Source organism: Anopheles merus, chromosome 2R (assembly GCF_017562075.2).
Source record: "Anopheles merus strain MAF chromosome 2R, AmerM5.1, whole genome shotgun sequence".
NCBI classification, from domain to species: domain Eukaryota; kingdom Metazoa; phylum Arthropoda; class Insecta; order Diptera; family Culicidae; genus Anopheles; species Anopheles merus.
The window spans coordinates 20,546,006-20,564,246 of record NC_054082.1 but is presented as its reverse complement, the minus strand read 5'-3'; the positions used below and the strand labels follow the sequence as shown (position 1 = coordinate 20,564,246).

Genomic DNA, 18,241 nt, shown 5'->3' with positions numbered 1-18,241 from the left:
CGTACTGCTTCTTTCTGTTTTGCTTTATCTAGAATTATACTTTGTTTGTTTGTTAGTTTTTTGTTTGTTTAGTTTTTCTTTGTTCTAATCTCTTTTTTTTGTATTTGTTTTCACTTTCTCTCCCCATGTCTTTGAAATAGTTACGGGCCCAATTGTTTTGTTATCGAAATGGTGAAAGAGTCTATGTGTGCACGACGATGACGACGACGATGATGATGTAGATGATGTTGATAATGATGCAGCAAAATGGTTGCTTTCTGTTTGTTTGTTTTTCTTTTTGTTTCACGGCGGTTCTTATATGCTGTCTATAGCTGCTTGTTTTCTTTCTCTTCCTTTTCTTCATTAGTTCTCTATATGTATATATATTATTTCGTGGAAAAATTGCTCTAAAATTAGAATCCAAAATCTACTCAAAAGATTTATACGTCTTATTATATTCATCCGGATCTCTCAACGCCAAACACATGCATTAACGCGGTTTGGGGAATTTAATTGCATTCCGCGCACGTCACCAGCTCCTGCCCCACCGCAGAACGCACTGTCAATGCATTTATGAACCAGTAGTATTAGTTGTTTATGCAACTTGTATTAATTAGAAATTGCGTTTTTGGTTGTTTGTTTATTTCGCTATACCTTTCACGCGTATGTGGTGTTCGCACCTCGAATGCCGTCTCTTTACGCTGTATGCTTACGCTCACCATGGACTATGTAATGGAGCGTGTGTGTAAGGGGGGACGGGCAGGGAGTTGAGTTTCTTGTTTCTGATTTTGTTTATCAATGCATTTGACTATATTTTGGAGTGTGTTGTAGTATTATTGCATTGGACACATTGGACAGTAGTGTATCGTAGATTGAACAAACCGTTTTACTGATCTATTCCACACTGGTTGTTTTCCCGAATTGTTATTTTTTGCTGTTTGTACGCTCACGTGTTTATCTTTGTAAAATTTTATCCACTTTTTTACCAATCATTTTTTTGTTGTTGTTGCTGTTGTATAACTTGTTACACGTTTAACACACACAGAGAGATGGCGCGAATGAGAAAGGTTTTTTTTTTATTATCGGTTTGTTTGATTGGAAAGGAGTGAGGTGCGCAGTAAGAAAACGAGATTAACGAGCCATACAACAACATCAAGGGTTTGTCCATAGATAAAGGGCTAGCTGGGGGAGGGTTTTGGGTGTTTGGGGAAACGATGCACACGCTTTTTTTTTAATTTCCATCACATGTTAACCTCACGCGTGGTTAGTATGTAGGGTATGTTATGTTTTGCTGCAACATTGTTTTCTATTAAACGGTAGAATGGTTGGTAGAGTTGTTAGTGTTGTGTTGGGTGTGCTTGTGTGTAGGGAGAGGTGGGGGGAGGGGGGGCTGAACAGTGGAACTTTAAATGGTATTATATTATCGTTATGTTATAAGCTGGCATAGTTTCACTTTCTCTTTCGCTTTCTGTTCTGCTTTTCCATTGCTTACATTACACACAAACCGGGTTTATATGGTTCTATTTTATCTTCGTTTTTCTTATATCCTGTGATAGGGGGTTTTATGATAGCTGCCAATGCAAGATATGAGTATGTAGGAGGGGGGAGAGGGGGTGCGTTTGGTATCGCTTTTACTGTCTTTGTCATAGTACGATCGTACTGCGATGCGGGCCTTAGCCCGGGGTGTTCCGATCCGTGCTATTCTTTTCGCTTCTCTCTATCGCTACTTTTTTATAGATTGAGCGAACAAAACCTGAAGACAGCTTCTGCTCCAACCGTGGGCGTGTGTGGTTTGTGGAAATGCTCTCTTTGCTTGCCTATTACAACATCAACCTTGCTCGATAAAGATTTTTTATTCGGCGTTTTTTGTTTGCTCTTCATTTAACTAGATAACGTTGATTCGGGTATTGATTAGTACAAAAAATAGAGAAACGATAGCAACACTAAAACAATCATCACCTCCTCCCGTCAGGTGTCACACTACATTGCACCGAAGAACGTCCATCGGTTATTTATACTATCCTGCCTGGGTTTGGGTTAAAAGCGTCCTCTTTCTCTCTCTCTCTCTCTCTCTCTCTCTCTCTCTCTCTCTCCCTCTCTCTCTCTCTTTCTCTCTCTCTCTTTTTCTTTTTGTTTTACTGTGTTGTTGTATTGTATTTTTGGGTTTTATATCATCGCTGGGGATATCTGTACATGCTTCAGAGTAACATGTGGGGTCTGGTTATTACATAGAGGTGAGAAAAAATACAACTTCAAATTGGAAGCGGTAATCAAGATGGAACCAAATAAAAATTGGCCTAGCAGATCGCATTTAAAAGCAGGATTTAAATTAAACAATAAAAAGGGTGAATTCGTTGTCCAGTGGACTATTTAGTTTGGTACTATTTTGTAACAAGGGATTTGCTGCATAAAGCCGGACTAAAAAAAAAGGGTGAGGGCTAAATGGCTAAAGAGCGCATTTTTGGTAATGTTTTTTTACAACAACAAGCCATCGCCAATCGATTCGGGCCCAATCAAACCAGGCTACCTTATCATTCCCATCCCCAGTGAGCAATACAGTAATCGGCGAGCAAAAGGTACGCGAGAAGTTGTAACGTTTGTTTGTTTTGGCGTAGTAGTTCGAAGTAGTAGTACAAAAATATATAATATACATATGTGTGTGTGTCTCCACTATACGAGTGTGTGTGTGTGTGTGTGTGTGTCTGAGCGGGGAGATGCCTTGGGAGGCTTGTTTTTTGTTTTTGTTACCCCCTCCAGAGTGCGGTGCACATGCACTTTGGAAGAATTTTCCAATTCTTTGAACATTGGACTAGATCGGTTCCTTTTTTGCCACCCTTTGTTTTCCTTTCTTATACTAGGCCGCTAGTAGGCGAACGAAAACTAAGCAACAATTAACGTATGCGAGGGCGCGTGGGAGCAGCCTTTGAAAACGGGAAAAGGAGAGGGGGGAAAAATAAAAAACCCGACTATTTTTTACTAAAGCATTTTTGTTTGCCTTGGACAGCTGGCGCAACAACCACTTACATTAAAAATCAATACTGTATCAGCGAATACTATCGTACAAAACGTATTTGGCCCAGGGCGGCTTGTAGCCGCTAGTGCGGTGTGGTTTAGCTAGTTTGCTTTAGCGTTTAATCGCTTTCTGCGGTCATTTCGAATTTGCGATTTTGGGCTACTAAATCTTAAATCTTTAACAATACACTTTTTTGGTTTGGTCAGCTTTGCTTCTGTGTTTGCTTTCTATTGCACAGTTCCGCTCACCTTGGCATCGGTCGGGGCAATGAAGAAAGTGGGGGTGTGTGTGTGTGTCGTCGAAATATAATGCTTCAGAAATTTAGCTAATTTGTACTAAGTGTACTTGAATTGTGTGTACGAGTGTGTGTGTGACCCACTAGCTCTCTAAACCGTGGCGAGAAAATCATCCAATTTCCTTGGCTCTCTCTCTCTCTCTCTCTCTCTCTCTCTCTCTCTCTCTCTATCTCTCTATCTCTCTCTCTCTCTCTATCTCTCTCTCTCTCTTCCTCTCTTTACTAAAACGTTAAATTTAACACTGTCTTTCTGATGATGCCTTTGTCGCAATAGTCACAATTTTCCAAGTGCAATGAAAACGGTTCAAACGAACACTTTTGTATGCATTTTCACCCCCGCGCCGCAACAAAATGCGTTCGCAGGTTGTTTTACGGGGTACGAAACGTCCTTTTATAATGTTTGCTCGGTTAAGAAAGCTACACCTGCTTGCTGCAGCACGAACAAAACCCCGCACGTGTGTCTAGGACCTGATTTTCACCAGATTTTCACTAATTTCACTAAGAAGAATTTTACTAGAAACCTCGTTGAAGTTGTATTTTCTTGATGTGTCGCGCTTAATCGCCGGCGGTCCCGACCGTACCAAATGGGCCCGTGGGCCTGGCCTGGTACGAGTGGATGGGTCCCGCGGCGCGGCATTGGAAAAGTTGGTGCACAAAAATATAATAACTTTTCTGTTTTTTCTCTCTCTATATGTGTCCGTGTGTGTTTCTCTCGCATCCGTTTGGTGGTACACGCACGCACGCACGCACTTGATATCTCGGGGGGTGGGGATGGCATGTTCTAGCTTTTGTCTTTAGGGGGGGGGGAGCAGTTTTAAAAATGTATCTACTGTTTTAAGCACTATCGGATAGAAAAATATACTAACGCTGCTGCTCCGCTACGTGATTTGGGAGAGCTGCTCTCGCTGCCGTGGTACAGGATAGAATAGTCATTCGCTTGTCGTTGCTCCCTTCTCCCAGTAGCAGCAGTATTTGAATACCCCCTTTTTGTTTTGCTGTTTACACTGTTTTTTTTTTTTTTAATAGGGGAACGTCGGACGATAACGGTTTAATAGTTCTACGGTAAAAGGTTATCCATAAGCATTGCGCTGTTTGTTATGTATCGGTTAATTTTTGCACGGTTTTTTTCGGTTTCGTTCACGATGGAAGAAATATCGGTTACGCTCTCTGTTCGAGGCGAAGCGCGCCCGCTGTTGCCAAAACTCCTGTATCGAGCGGTTTTGTGCACGGTTTGGTAAGACTGTAGCTGTGGCCCACTCGAGAACGTATTGTTCTGATAACGCGCAGTAAGAAGCTAGCACGGGGGTGTCTCATTCTTCCCTTGGGTTTTGTTTCAGCATCGCTCTGTTTCTGTTCTACACAGCACAATTTACTATGCTCATTCGTTCGTGTTTCGTTAAAATGTGTTGATTTCATCTTTATGCCATTCGCTTCCCTCTGTGGCTGATTACACACACGCAAGCAAATTCAGCCATTTCATTTTTGTTTCATAATTTTCTCTTCATAATTCGTATTAGCTGCTTCAAATTATTCGCTCACTTGCCACTCACCATCGTTTGCACTCATTTAACGCACACATTCCATTTACATCATGTTACAACAATTAAATTGAACTCAAACTCAATCCGGAACTAACAGTAACTGGATGCAAAAATGGGCGAGGGGCTTGTACAAAAATATATATATCCTAGGAGAGCAAGCGCTTGCTACTACTAGTAGTAGTAGTAGTAGTGTGTCTCTACTGATTTGTCTACATAGAAAACGGATTTTTTTGTACTGGCCTACCTTAAAAACGTATTCAACAACTTATGCTAAAACTAAAGCGACAGCGCGCGAACGAAATCGATATTCAACGTATCCCGCAACTCAGCCACCCGTTTCTTTTTCTGGCCTACAGAAAGGTTTTTTGTGTGTGTGGGGGGGTTTTAAGTTTATTCGCTAGCTAAATAGTGTTCTTTAAAGATAGTAGCTAAGAAACTCCGTGTAAAACGTACTTTTGTTGAATTTTCTATTATTATTATTTTTTATGAGAGTCTAGCGCAAGGAGCATTACCTTTGTCTTTTAGAGTTTTTCTGTTGTTGTTGTTGCGTATCATTAAATATAAAACTGTTTTACATACACCAAGTATATTCTCACAAACACGCACAGACACACACACACACACGCGCGCGCGATTTCCTCAACATAATGATGCCGTTAAGTCTGTTTTATGCAAAGAGTTTACCTACATTCACAGTTGCGTATTTATTGCGCACACAACCACGGGTGCGTATCACCAGTGCGGTACAAAATGATTAGAACAAGCGGACAAAAAAACATTCACTTTCGGTGACTTTAAGTTTGGCTGCTGATCATCATATACTCCCGGTTGCGTGCTTTCTCCCTTCCTACCGTTCGCGCGTCCTAATCTGGGAGAATAGGGCGCACACGTTCGTACATTCGTCTAGATGCTTAGCGTCATTATTTAGCGTGCCTTCCTTCTTACTTATAAAGGAATAATACCAGGCGCAGCAATCGAACACACTAACCCCCGTGTCCCTATTTGCTGACAACTATAAAGCTGTGTAACGATGGAGCTGTGGCATTCACTTTTTCACAATTCTCTTTCCCGTAAATCTTTCATTACTTTAGCCATGATATATAACAGGGGGGTTTGATTAGCGTACTTCTTTTGGTTTAAAGGTTTAAAGGTTTTATAAAAACACGTCTTTTACACTTTTATTCATATTCGAAATAAGCCGAGCGCGAGCAAAACATCGGGTTGGAGTGTTTCGTTCGCGGGTAGCTCTCCAGCTACTTTTTACTGCGCAAATATCGTTTGCTGGAAAAAAGTAGTATATTACACGGTGCGATCGTCTGAATTGCAATAAGGTGGTTTGCTATGTTACAATCAACCAGTAAGGTTGTGTTTGGTATGTATCTGTGTGTGTGTCTGTATTGTTTTAATTAGTTGCCCACTATTATTCACATCAGCAAACAGCGCGATAAGTTGCTTGTTTGCTTTTCATAGTCGAACAAAGGTTGATGGCGCTACGGTTTTAACTAGAATAGTTTCCTTGCGTGTCTACCGAAATAAGAGGCCGCTCTAAAAAAAAAACACAGGAAATTTTACAAAATTCCTACCCGCAAAGGACGATTGATATGATCATGCAAGTCGCTTTGAAGAAATCGTAAACATAATGCTAGCAATTAAACTATGTTCGCACAGTGACGCGTTTCACACATTTCAGTAAAAAAGTGTCTACAGTCTACTTATCCACAATCAGCAGCGCTGGTCGCGGTTCAATATTGCTAAAAGATTTCAATTATTTAGTATTACTTTTGTTACACTATCTACGCTACCTGTGGGTCCAAGTGTAGTGGCTCTGATTTTGAGAACAGAAATATAAAACAAACGTAAACAAATCGATGGCCACCTGACTGACGCCACCATTCCAAATCTATGTCGCTTGCTATATATCTACACCAGTCTAAATGTATGCTGCTGCTATATAAGCGCACGATATATATACTTTTTTATATGTTTATGTATATCAATCCTTATGTATTAGTTTATACGATTTTTATCTAGATCAGATCGTTTGCTTTTTTGCCAGCTGTGTTTTTATGCATCCGCGGCCTTCCACACGTACACGCGGTACGTACTCGCACACAAACACTGAAACGTGAGCTTGATTTTCGATAGGGGTTGAAAGCACGTTTACACTAATTGAATAGAAAAAGGTATGCGTTTAACGTACAAAGATTTTGACTTTCGGCTGCGAATAGAATGCCGAGCCAATTTGGTTTTGTATGTGTTTTCAAGCAGTTTGAATATTTCACCCCTGCGCATTATTATAATACAGGTGGTTTGTTTCTCTCCACCTTCTCGTTCTAGCTTCTGCTAGCCACTCAGCTGATGGCATGCGGTCGTTGCAAAAGTACATCTACAAGATTTCAACCGTAAACCTAACCGGATAACGTAAAACACATCTATAGAAAGCCATCGGCCTGATCACTCGGCTTGCTGAGGCAATGCAGATATGAGAACTGGCTGTAAAGAGGGAGGGGGCGGAGAGAGTCATGGCAATTAAAAAAACAGAAATGAAACACATCCAGACACCTCCCTCCCTTTGCTCCGCTTTTGCCCGAACAACGTTTGTTCAGTAAGTACCTACAACTTCTAATCAATACTATAGACAATTCGTTCTCTCCCCTTCCCCCCAAGTGTTTGTTGCACGGTGTCGATCCTTCTCGTCGCTTCAGGAGGATCGCAAGCTTTTTTACAGTGTTTTTGTTGCTGTTGTTTTTGTTTAAATAGTCTACCAATTATTGGTTCTTTAAAAAATGTCAACAAGAGAACATCATGTAGGGCGGCAGCAGCAGGGTTGAATATGGCAACTGCTACCGTTGTCCTTTGTCATTGTGGTGAAAACTATGCTAGAGAGATACTTCGGGCCAAATAGATAGACGAGTCGTGCTAACCGCACCGGGTCTGAAAATTGTGTCCCGATCGTGCAAGGCTAGGTACGATCATTCTCTAGCTGCTCAGGGGAATTTTGATGCTCATCAACGTGTTGTTCTGTTTTTGTTTTTGTTCTGCTCTCCCCAACTACTACAAAAAGGTACAAAAAGGTTCGTGAAAGCCTAGTGACAGCGATAACACATGGCGGCCTAAATCAAGGCATTATTTGCTGCTGTTACTGCTGCTCTGCACATTGCGATGGCGCGCGCTGTTTGTTTATTTTTTATTTTTATAAGACCTAATATTTCACTACGGTTGTATTGCAAATGGTTAACTATATAAAAATATTACTTTTCTTTAGTATTAATGTAGCCCTATTTTTTATCACAAAAATCGTACCCTTCTGCTTGACGTAGGGGGGTGTTGTGTGGAGATGTGTATCTTGTCGAAGGTTTGCTTTAAAGATTTTGACCCCGTGAAGCGGGTTCGGCCACCTTCGTGAGAATCTGCACGAAAAAGGGCAACCTGCGTCATGAGCCAATGTCCAGCCCTAGCAAAGTATCCGCCGTACAATGTGTTTCCTTGCCAATATTTACAGGGTGCAGCATAACAATGACCTAAGGTCCTTGAATCGATCGGTCGATCTGTTTTGATCCGTTAACAGATGTGTCTCTCTCGCTCGTTTTTATTATTTGTTTTTGTTTTGTTTTTAAACCCCGACAAAGTTCACTGCATTCGGATTCTATTAAAAGTATAAATATTGAAATGAATTTGGCTACCGTGTTTCGTCGACCGCATGCTCTGGTTTGAAAGAAACCAGCATTAACGCGAAACTAATTTAAAATCGCTAGAAACAACGCTTGTGTATCTGTGTGTGTGTGTGTTTTTTTTTACATATCAGAGAGTTCTGGTTTGATTATAAAAGGTGGTTTGTTTTGAGTTCAGAGTAGAAAATTGCACATACAACTAAGTAACGTATGCCCCCATCCTCTCGCGAGGATACACAAATTCAACTGCTAGAGTAGGTAGGAATCGTTGGAAAGGGTATTTTCCTAATCCGATAGCCGAAGGGGCATACCCCCTAACACTTATCCATACCTCTTACGGACTTCCGTCGGTGGTGGGAGTAATCGACTGCAGCTTAGCAAGGCGTTGCTTAAGAAGGTCTTCTTTCTTGACGCCTGCCATGCCGGCAACGGTGCTAAGGCCGCCGATACTGTTGCTGCTGCTGCTGCCGCTACTGCCACTGCCGACCACGGCGGCCGCGGCCATCGCTGAATGATGATGGTACTGATCAATGGAACTGCAACGATTGAACGAGGACGAAGACGTGGGCGACACGAGCGCCGACGCACCACTGCCAACACCACCACCACCACCACTGCCGCTGGCCGCTGCTCTAAAGCGCGACTGCAGGTGATGGTGATATGAGCCACCGGTGCCACCTGCACCATGTGTTGCCACGTGCGACAGGGCCGACGCGGGCGTGGACACCGATGCTGACAGGGGCAGTGGACGGCTGCTTAGCTGCTGCTGCTGCTGCTGGTGGTGCTGCTGTTGGTGCTGGTGGTGGTGATGATGGTGTCGCGCCGTTCTGGACGACAGTCCGCCGGCAAAGCCAACCGCTCCGCTGCCGGTGCCGGCTCCAGCAGTGCTGGCAGCCCAGGGAAACGAAGGCGGCGGTGGTACGTAGCTGGCAGAGCCGGCAAATCCGGCATTAGGGCCGCTGCCGCTGCTACCATAGTAGAGTCCGGCGGAAAGGGTCGTGGCGCTAGTGCCGGTGGATAGCGATGGGAGGCTATCGGTCGGTGCGGCGCAGCCGAGTGTACCGGCGGCACTGCCGCCAGCTCCACCACCCGTCCGCGCCGCCGCCGGCGTCCTAGCAGTTGCAGTTGAAATTGATCGGGGCTGTTGGCGTTAACACCAACGAAAGGGCACTGCCCGGGGCCGGTCCGCGCCCTCCTTAACCAGGGGCTTATGGTACTCGCGGCCTTCGCGCGAGTGAATTAAACCCCAGCACTGCTCGCAATAATACTGTCGGGACGGGAGAAAAAGAGAGATAGAGAGAAAGAGAGAGAGAGAGAAAGAGAGAGAGAAAGGGATTGGGTTAGGTAAGCAGGCAAATGCAAAACCGAAAAAAAGGCAGCTGGCAGCGCATGTGATCCCCTCCTACCTGTAGACAGGTGACGTTGGCGCAGAAGAAAGGCGCAAACTTTCCACCGCACCGCTGGCCGTGACACTCGTCGCACATTTGATCGTCCAAAACGTACGGTTTCACCTCGACACGTTTATCGATGTCGCCATGCTGCAGCTGGACGAAACGGGCTGAGATGGCGGCGATGTAGCTCTGCTGGTTCGAGAACGCAACACGTCCGGCGCCCTACAAAAAAAAGCCATTCGTTTAGGAAATGTGGGGGGGGGGGGGGGTGTGCTGGAGGCGATGCACTTACCTTCGGGTACTTCAGTTCCGGATCGGTGTCGATACCAGCGTAGCATACACCACCATACAAGCGATCCATTATCATGGCCAGTTCATCTAAAACACGGGGTAGAAGAACACAACATAATTATCGATGACGATTAGCCGAAAGGTCCGCACGACCATGCCGATGACGACCGCACTCTCTTTCTCTCTCTGCTCTTGCAGGCACTTACAAGCTTTCAACGGTCTCGGGACACCCCCGACAAAGACGGTTTTGCGCGGATCGAGCGGCATCGAGGCGTCCAGCACGAAGTCGGCATCCGCCAGCCGCCAGGGACGGATTTGCACCGCTTTGTTCTTGATCGTCGGCGATGAGACGGTGATGTAGAGCTTGTCGTCATCCGGGACGCACGTTTCGATCAGCTTCTGCACGCCGCGCTCCTCCTGCGAACGACAAATTACGCAAAAAATACTCCTAGTGAGTAACGGAGGGAAGGACTACCGCGAGGAAAACAATTTGCCAGGATTAATCGCTTGAAAAATCACCTCATCGTTGCCATTCACGAGGATGGATGCACGTGGTTCAGCGCGCGATTGTTCTTGGACGCTGGGGCTGGTGGCCACCCATAAGAGAGAGCAGGAATCAAATCGGCCCGAAAAATACTTGTCATCAATCTTGGCCCCCTTGTGCTGGCGCGGGCGCACAACACCACTGCCCCAGCGGACTTTTGCTTCAATTATCATCGCATCAGTCGTGGGTTAGTGTCGTCGCTCAGTCGCAACGAACCGTGCATACGGTTCAGAGTGTTCCCTCCCCCCCCCCCTCTCCCTGTTTGCCGCCTTTAAACCCCAGCGACCGCTCCCGAGGAGAATCGCTTCGGAGTAGCACAATCGCTAGTTTTTTTCCTCAACCTCCGGGTCCGCGCCCTTTTTTTGCACCGCTGTATGTCGGGGCGGGAAAGATCATTTAAATAATGAGATTTTTTCCTCCAATTAATCTTCTCCTTTTCATGTTGTGTGTCTCTCGTTACATAGAGCGACCGGGGGACGGCTTTTTTTGCACTGTGCTTCTTACAACCGTGGCCTCGATATCATCAGGTAGGTGAAAGGTAGGTATAGAAAGCGCAGACAGAACGACGACCAAGACACAAGCCCCCGAGAGTGGTGGAACGTGTGGTCATTTTCCTTCGCAGGGACGACTACGACGACGACGACGACGACTATGAACGGTCCATTACTGTCTGCGCGGGGCCCGATGGCCCGATACGGACGGTTGGCAATGGTGGGCTGTCAAATTAATTTAATTAAAATGTCTCTCGAGGACCCACCAGCCCTGTTGTTAGCCGTGCAGCCAGCCGCCCAGCATCCGCCGGACTTTCATTACGCATCGAGAGTAAGACGTTTCGTTGCGCGCTTCCCTTGCTCCCTTTTCTCGTTCCTTTCGTGGCCCGGGAAGTTTTTTTTTGGAAGGGGTATTGGATTCTACTATCTTGGTGAACCTTTTTTGGGAGGGTAATTGCTTCATCAAGATTAAACCATCCGCTGCGTTCGATTGGGGTACATTTTAATAAATTCAGACCGTAAATGAGATGAATAAAGGACCACGGGGTTTACAGCGATCGGGAGGTGGTGTCATTTAGGCGGTGGTAATGTTGACTATCAGCAGGCAAACATAACATAAAGGAGAGGAAAACAAACTCTCAAGACAAGTTGAACTATGTTGCACCAAATGACGCGTGGGACGACACACAAAAAACGCCACCTGGCAGGCTTGAAGCTTGCCAAGCACACATCAATCTGGCCGCTCGCAGAGCAAGTTGCTGAAAAGTGTTTCCGCACGAAGCTCAAGGGGAGCGGGCGGACTGGCATATAAGTAAGCAACAATGACTGGCTCCATATGGGTTGTCCTTCTAAGAGTGCCGGTCGGTCGGTCGGAAGGAATCATATATAATGCATGTGTTTCGAAGAAGATGGCGGGGGAGGGGGGAGAAAACTGTCGCTCAAGCGCACAGTTTTCTTACACACCGAGCTGCTGCTACCCAGGCTGCTGCTCCGGCTGCTCCGCAAACGAGAGAGTTTTCTTTTGCCTCCGAGAAGTGTAAAAGCTTAAACAATTTCTGGCCTGGAACGTGTTGCAAAAGTGATTACCATGTTTTGCGGGCATTAAGTTTTGCACCGAAGCATATGTCTTATGGGGCGCGGACGACAAAAAGCAAACCACAAGCAGCCCCTTCCATTCTGCCCTCTCTTGCTGCAACACACATTCTTTCCGCCCCGTGTGCTCGCTTTCCCTTTTTTCGTTCTGCGCGTTTAGCAACTGTTGTAGCTCTCCTGTAGCTTGCATTGGTGAGCAAGTTTGTATCACAAAGTTAGCCTAGAAGTTGCACGCGTGAAACAAGTTGCAGGATATAAGGAAAGTTTCGCCAGCGTTTTTGGGGCCAGTTCGGAAATTGAGTTTAAATTTCATAAGTGAAAATCCCGCCCGGCCAAAAATCAGTGCCGCCACCCGACGCCGTCATCTGCCGTCACAAGTGTGCTGGGGAAGTGATAAGTGATACACACGGGCAAAATAATATGCATAAACGAATCAATGCTAAAACTCGATAATTATTTATGTTGAGGGAAATTCGAAAGCAAGCAGGAGTTGTGCAAATATGTCATGCTACAACGTAACAACCTTAAGGCACAGGAAAATGAATCTAAGAAAATATATCAGTGTCACTGTAGTAGTCCACCATTCTATTGGGCTTTTCTTTTGGCTGCCATTGTTTTAGGCCTGATTGCTTCAGTCCGCTTGCCACAAGCGACGAATGGACACATGACATTACGTGTGCGCAATGGCAGAACGAATCCTGTAAATTGTACCTATTATTTCCGGTTCGTACACGTGTGTGTGTGTGGGTGTGGGTGTGTGTGTTTGAAACAAGAGACCGGAGCAAAAAGCAAATTTAAGAACAATAGAATGTCCCTAAACGAAAAGAACACATGAAGAAAAATCGTGCAGAACAGACAACGACACGCAGCGGAGGGGGCGTAATATCCAATGATCATCTTGCCAGTGCTAATATAGATGGCATGCTCACATGAACCTAGCGAACACTGGTGGCTATTTTCTCCAAAAAGGGGGCTGGTTAGTGCCGCTCGTACTGGGGAGGAACTAGGCCGTAAAGTACGATGAATGGGTAGCATTTAGGGCGCACAATAGAACCCCTATCTGCCCGGTTTGACGGCCGATGGGGTTTGATGCTGGTGACAATCCCTTTCGGGCGAGCAAGACGATGTCAGGGCCGGCACAATCATGTTTGGGGGAGACAATGTGCTGTGTAGGCAGAAAATATCGGCACAGCTTTCACAACTGCACGTGCGTACCGACACTGTTTCCTATCACACTGAAGACGTGTCTCGTATGACACGAAGCGGCATTTTATCGGTGTTAGCTGATTGTTTGTTGTTGAGTTGTTTTGTTTTTTTAATTGCAAAAACAACAAGAAACTGTAATCACTACACATAGGTAGAAACATCAATTTCAACAATTCATGCCAGCTATCGTACGTTGTAACACTTAAGAACAGTATCTGATGAAATAAAGCTTAATTTATCGATGCATTTCAGGATGCCCTTTCTGGCAAAAAGCTTTAGAAGCCGATGAAAGATTCCCTTTTCCTCTGTTCAGTCAACCATTCAGCCAGCGAAAATCTAAAACGACAAGAAAAAAAAGCAGCTGCCGTTGAAATGGTGGTTCCCATTTTCTTTCTGGCTTTGTAAAGCTAGACAAAAGCCGTGCGAAAGAGTGGTAATAGAAAATTATTGACGCAAAGCTGTAGCCTTTGCTGTCGCTGCCACCGCAGCCGCCGCTCGTAAGTATGCCCTTGGGAGGTGCCCGTTTCATTGTTCGCACGCCAAAATAAAGGAAGTGTAGCGATAAAAACCGAGCGTCGCACTGGGATTTTAGTGTTACCGTTGTTTTTCTAACGAGTGGAAGGCGGCCACACACAAGACTCTCTCCTCTCCCCCCGGATCACCCACCACACCAAGCACGAAACGGACGGACATCGAAGTTAAGATTAATCGTGGAAGGATAAATCTCCACTCTACCGGAATCGGTAATGTTCGGTGATTGTTGGGGCGTGATAGTGATTAATTAGCTCGAAAAGATTGTGATAAGTTGATATATCGTCAACGAGTGACAGTTTTTCGCCCGTGGAAAACCCCGGGCTTCGTACGCTTCTCGTCGGTGTTGCCGGTAATTAGCCATAAAAATGGAGCTGCGAGAGCGTTGGTTGGGATTGTTTTTCATTAGAGAGTGCTGTTCAAAATATCACCCCCGAACACACAAAAAAGGGATTCTATTCTTCTCGCGAACACACCAAATCGGACGCTCTATAAATGGGTTTTTTGGGAATTTAATCGACTAAAGAGCACTAACTTGTCGAAGCCGGTTACATCAGGCTACGTACCGAAGGGTCCTTGAACGGACGATTTATCTCCACCAGCCCACCAGGAACATAACTCACTGGTAAGAATAAAATCAATCAACGCAGCAACGGGGCGGGTTATATCAACGTAGCTTAAAAAACGATACCTGTTGTTGTGTACCTCTAATACTAGCAATTTTGAATTGCCATGGCACCCCCCGCCGGCAACGATTTATGACAATCGTTCCAGAAGAAGGTTTTCCACAAACGGGCCCTTGTGATTGTTTGTGCAAGGAGGGAATGTTTTGATAATGCGTTGACTAGGTCAGGTCTAGCTGGGCGATGTAATAAGCGCATTTCGTGGACAAAGGACACCGTAGTGCACGATTTCGTTCCTACGCCCCGGTGAGACGACCACGGCGAAATCCCTCGGACGTGAGATTCCACGAATTGTGCACCTCGTCAAACAGCGTGCGGTGGAGGTTCGCTTATAACATCAACCTGTGTTCGTAGTAAAGCTGACACCATAATCCAATTAGCAAGTGGACGATTTCTGTTGGCCAGTGTCCCAAGCACCTAGAGGGAATGGGCTTTTCAACGAACGCTGGCGAAGAAAATACTCCGAGACAAAGTGTACACAAAGGACACTCTAGCAGCAAGGGTAGATTTCTGGCTCGTGCGAATGGCAAACGTAGGACTAAGGCATTCCATCCTCATCACAATGGAATTCTGTAGCAGATGTCGTTGCTTAGCGATAATTGACCGTTCAGTACATGTCAATACTGTGTGGCAAAAGGTAAGCGATTGCAATTTGCAGCTTCGCAAAAGCACCAACTTACCTGAAACAGCAGAAAAGCGTATCCCTTCGGCGGAAAGTATGATTTCGATTCCGCTTTGTGCGGCCAATCGACGATGAGATCTCCGTACTGGTTGAACGATGTGGTAATTTCCTCTGCAAGATAAAAAAATGATATTTTTTCATAATTAATATCTACACGATATGATATGATGGATATATTAATATCTACTATACGATGATTTCTATCCTCAGTTTAAAAAATGCACCTTACGGTATAATATTTGCTCCGTACAACAAAAAAGCCAGCAACGAGTGGGAAAGAAAGCACAAAAGTGAAGAGTATAATTCCGGTTAGAAATATGGTATAACGTTCTCTACTTTCGCCCTAATGCTGGCAGCTTTCCAGCAACGACCTGTAGCATAGCTCTGGTGTGCCGCAAGCAAGCAAGCGACAGAGAGAAGATACACTCTCTGCTCGCCCGAGCACAACCGTAACAGGTATAACAGGCTAAAAGTAATAAATCTGTTTATGTAATAACAGCATAATCCTGTGTACATGGGGCTGGGATTTCTTTGTCGCTATACTTCATCGGAACAAATATGGGGGTCGGGCCGGTGCGGTGCGCGTGTGAACGCATTCTCCCGTGGTACGAAAACAATGCGAAATATTCAGCGACCAAGAGCCGGGCAGTCCATATGTGACGATGTGTTCATTTGATTTTAGCCTGCCCTCTCTTTATCCCAGCTTTTGCACAGCACTGATTATGTGTAATAAATATTACGGGTTTTAGGCTAGCTAAACACGAGCACGTTTTAACATCGTTGCGTACAGAGTCGTTCAAGGGCAATTCAACGGCATAGTGGTGCCCGGTGACCATAGTTTTTCGATTGCTTGTACAAACAATTTGGATAGGATTGTTCATTTTGTGTTCGATTTAGCAACTGAAAGATACATCATGATTACAAACATTCAGATAACATCACAAACATAAAACCATTTGTTTTATTATTGTAATATTCAACACAAACGTGTCATCGCGCATCACCACCACCCAAAACTTGCCGTAGTAATAATTATACTTAATTTATAGATTTTCTACCACCGCACCAACCCTCCAACCGCCTTGGATCATTTCGCTAAGAGATTGAATAGCAGCAGCTTAACTTTCATCGCCACATCAAGATAATTACAGCATTTATCTTCCCGCAAGATGACACCAGCAGATACCCTCTAGTGTGCTGTGTGTGTGTGTGTGTGCGGCCACGGACAGGGTGCGGTTGTATAGTACATGTGAAAAAGATCTGTCAAATCAACGAGTCAGCAGCATGTTGATGGGTACTGCACCTACTACAACAGGGGAAGAGGGGCAACTGTGGCCTGCTGCTGCCACAGCCTCCTCTGCGCGCGGGCGACTGCGAGTGGTGGGTATTATCGGTCAAGTTGTCCTTCGCCGTCTGTTCTGAAGGATGCGGTGTGCGAAAGGTAAAAGCAGGAGTGGTACACAAAAACGATGTAATTAGATTAAATGGTAGAGAAGATGGTTTCTCCTGCACTGCCAGAACACAGTCTAATTTCTACCGGCAATGTAGCATGGGAAAGGAGGTAATGTCGGTGGGGGAATGTGTGTCGTAGACAGGAGCAGGCTCAAGAGAAAGTAATGGTTGGTCCGATTTCTACCTGCCATATGCGTAAGAGCTTCGAGGAGGATGGTGTGGTGGGGCACAATCCAGCAAGTTAATCTCCAAGGATTTGGCTGATGCTGCTTTGCCCTTCACGCATGGTTATGAGAAAGATACGCATGCCGAGCGTTTGCTCTGCTTAAACTCAATTTACTTTAATCGTGCCTTGATACAGCCTGATTAACACACTGATGAGCTAATCGAAGAGGGGCACACAACACGCACCAAACAATGGGCTCTTACGAGGAATAAAATTAACCATTGCCGTGAGACGGTTAGGATGGGGTTCCGAAATTCCGCTCACGAGGATTATTATCATCGATAAATGGAGGATGCGAACGCATTCGATTACAGTTAATAACAAAACTAATGAGAGTCTTTTCTACTTTTGGGCTGCTAACGCATTAATGAAAACATAAATAAAATAAAAATTGCACCGAACACACTAATGAAGCGATAAAACTTTGTCTAAGCACAACGCTTCCACACTCGAATGGTCGGTGTAATTACACACAAATCTTAACGGCAAATCACTCTAAACGCACTACAGAGTGCGCTGTGCAAACGGCGAACCTCGGCGAGATACGGAAAATAAATCATCTCCTTCACAAACACCCCCATCATCCAATGCCTTGTAGTTCCGTTGTTGTAGTTCCTAGCGCGCATAACACGATACGCCGCTGTGTGCAGCGGCCAGAGTTGTGTGACGGATAGGGAAATGTGTGAAACAGCGTAATGATTTAGTAGATAGCCGAGCAATTAATTTAAGAATATTGTTATAGCAGTGGTTTCTTTCCCAGCCCGACGACTATGGCGCGGTCGGCCGGCAGTGGATTGGGCGCATCGTTCACCGGTTTGATAGTGTGCGCGCACGGACGCTGCCATAGTCGAGAGATTGCGCGTCGACGGTACGTTGGTCGGTACGTTTAGCGACAAAATGTAAATGTTGTTTGAATTGGACATTAAGCGGTATTTAATAGCGGGCCCTTCGCGCGCCCTCTCCGGCCGGCAGCGAGCCGGTCAGCCGATCTGATGACGAGAGCCGGTCGCAAGCAAGCCAGCAAGCAACATGACGATGAAGTCTGACAAATTGCCCAAGCTTTCGCTAATGTTCAAAGGGTTTGCACGGCAAAATGGCACGGCATCGACGCATCATCATGTCTACCACTGGCGGCTCTCGCTGGCGGCTGTGG

At 45.3% G+C, this 18,241-nt stretch overlaps 1 protein-coding gene across 7 annotated transcripts in view; it reads right to left on the bottom strand.

Moving 5' to 3' along the window:
- Positions 1-1,456: 1,456 nt before the first annotated feature.
- LOC121588950 (translational regulator orb2-like) overlaps positions 1,457-18,241 on the bottom strand; it is a 238,494-nt gene continuing 221,709 nt past the window's right edge. For 6 of the 7 annotated variants that reach the window (XM_041907420.1, XM_041907425.1, XM_041907423.1 and 3 more), the window contains exons 7-11: positions 15,409-15,521; positions 10,388-10,598; positions 10,183-10,268; positions 9,906-10,112; positions 9,560-9,766 (exon numbers count right to left, since the gene is read on the bottom strand). In XM_041907420.1, the coding sequence (XP_041763354.1) occupies positions 9,650-9,766; positions 9,906-10,112; positions 10,183-10,268; positions 10,388-10,598; positions 15,409-15,521 (734 nt within the window). In that variant the 3' untranslated portion in view covers positions 9,560-9,649. Of the gene's footprint in view, positions 9,767-9,905; positions 10,113-10,182; positions 10,269-10,387; positions 10,599-15,408; positions 15,522-18,241 lie in introns of all 7 variants that reach the window. The other variant, XM_041907426.1, reaches the window with a different exon arrangement.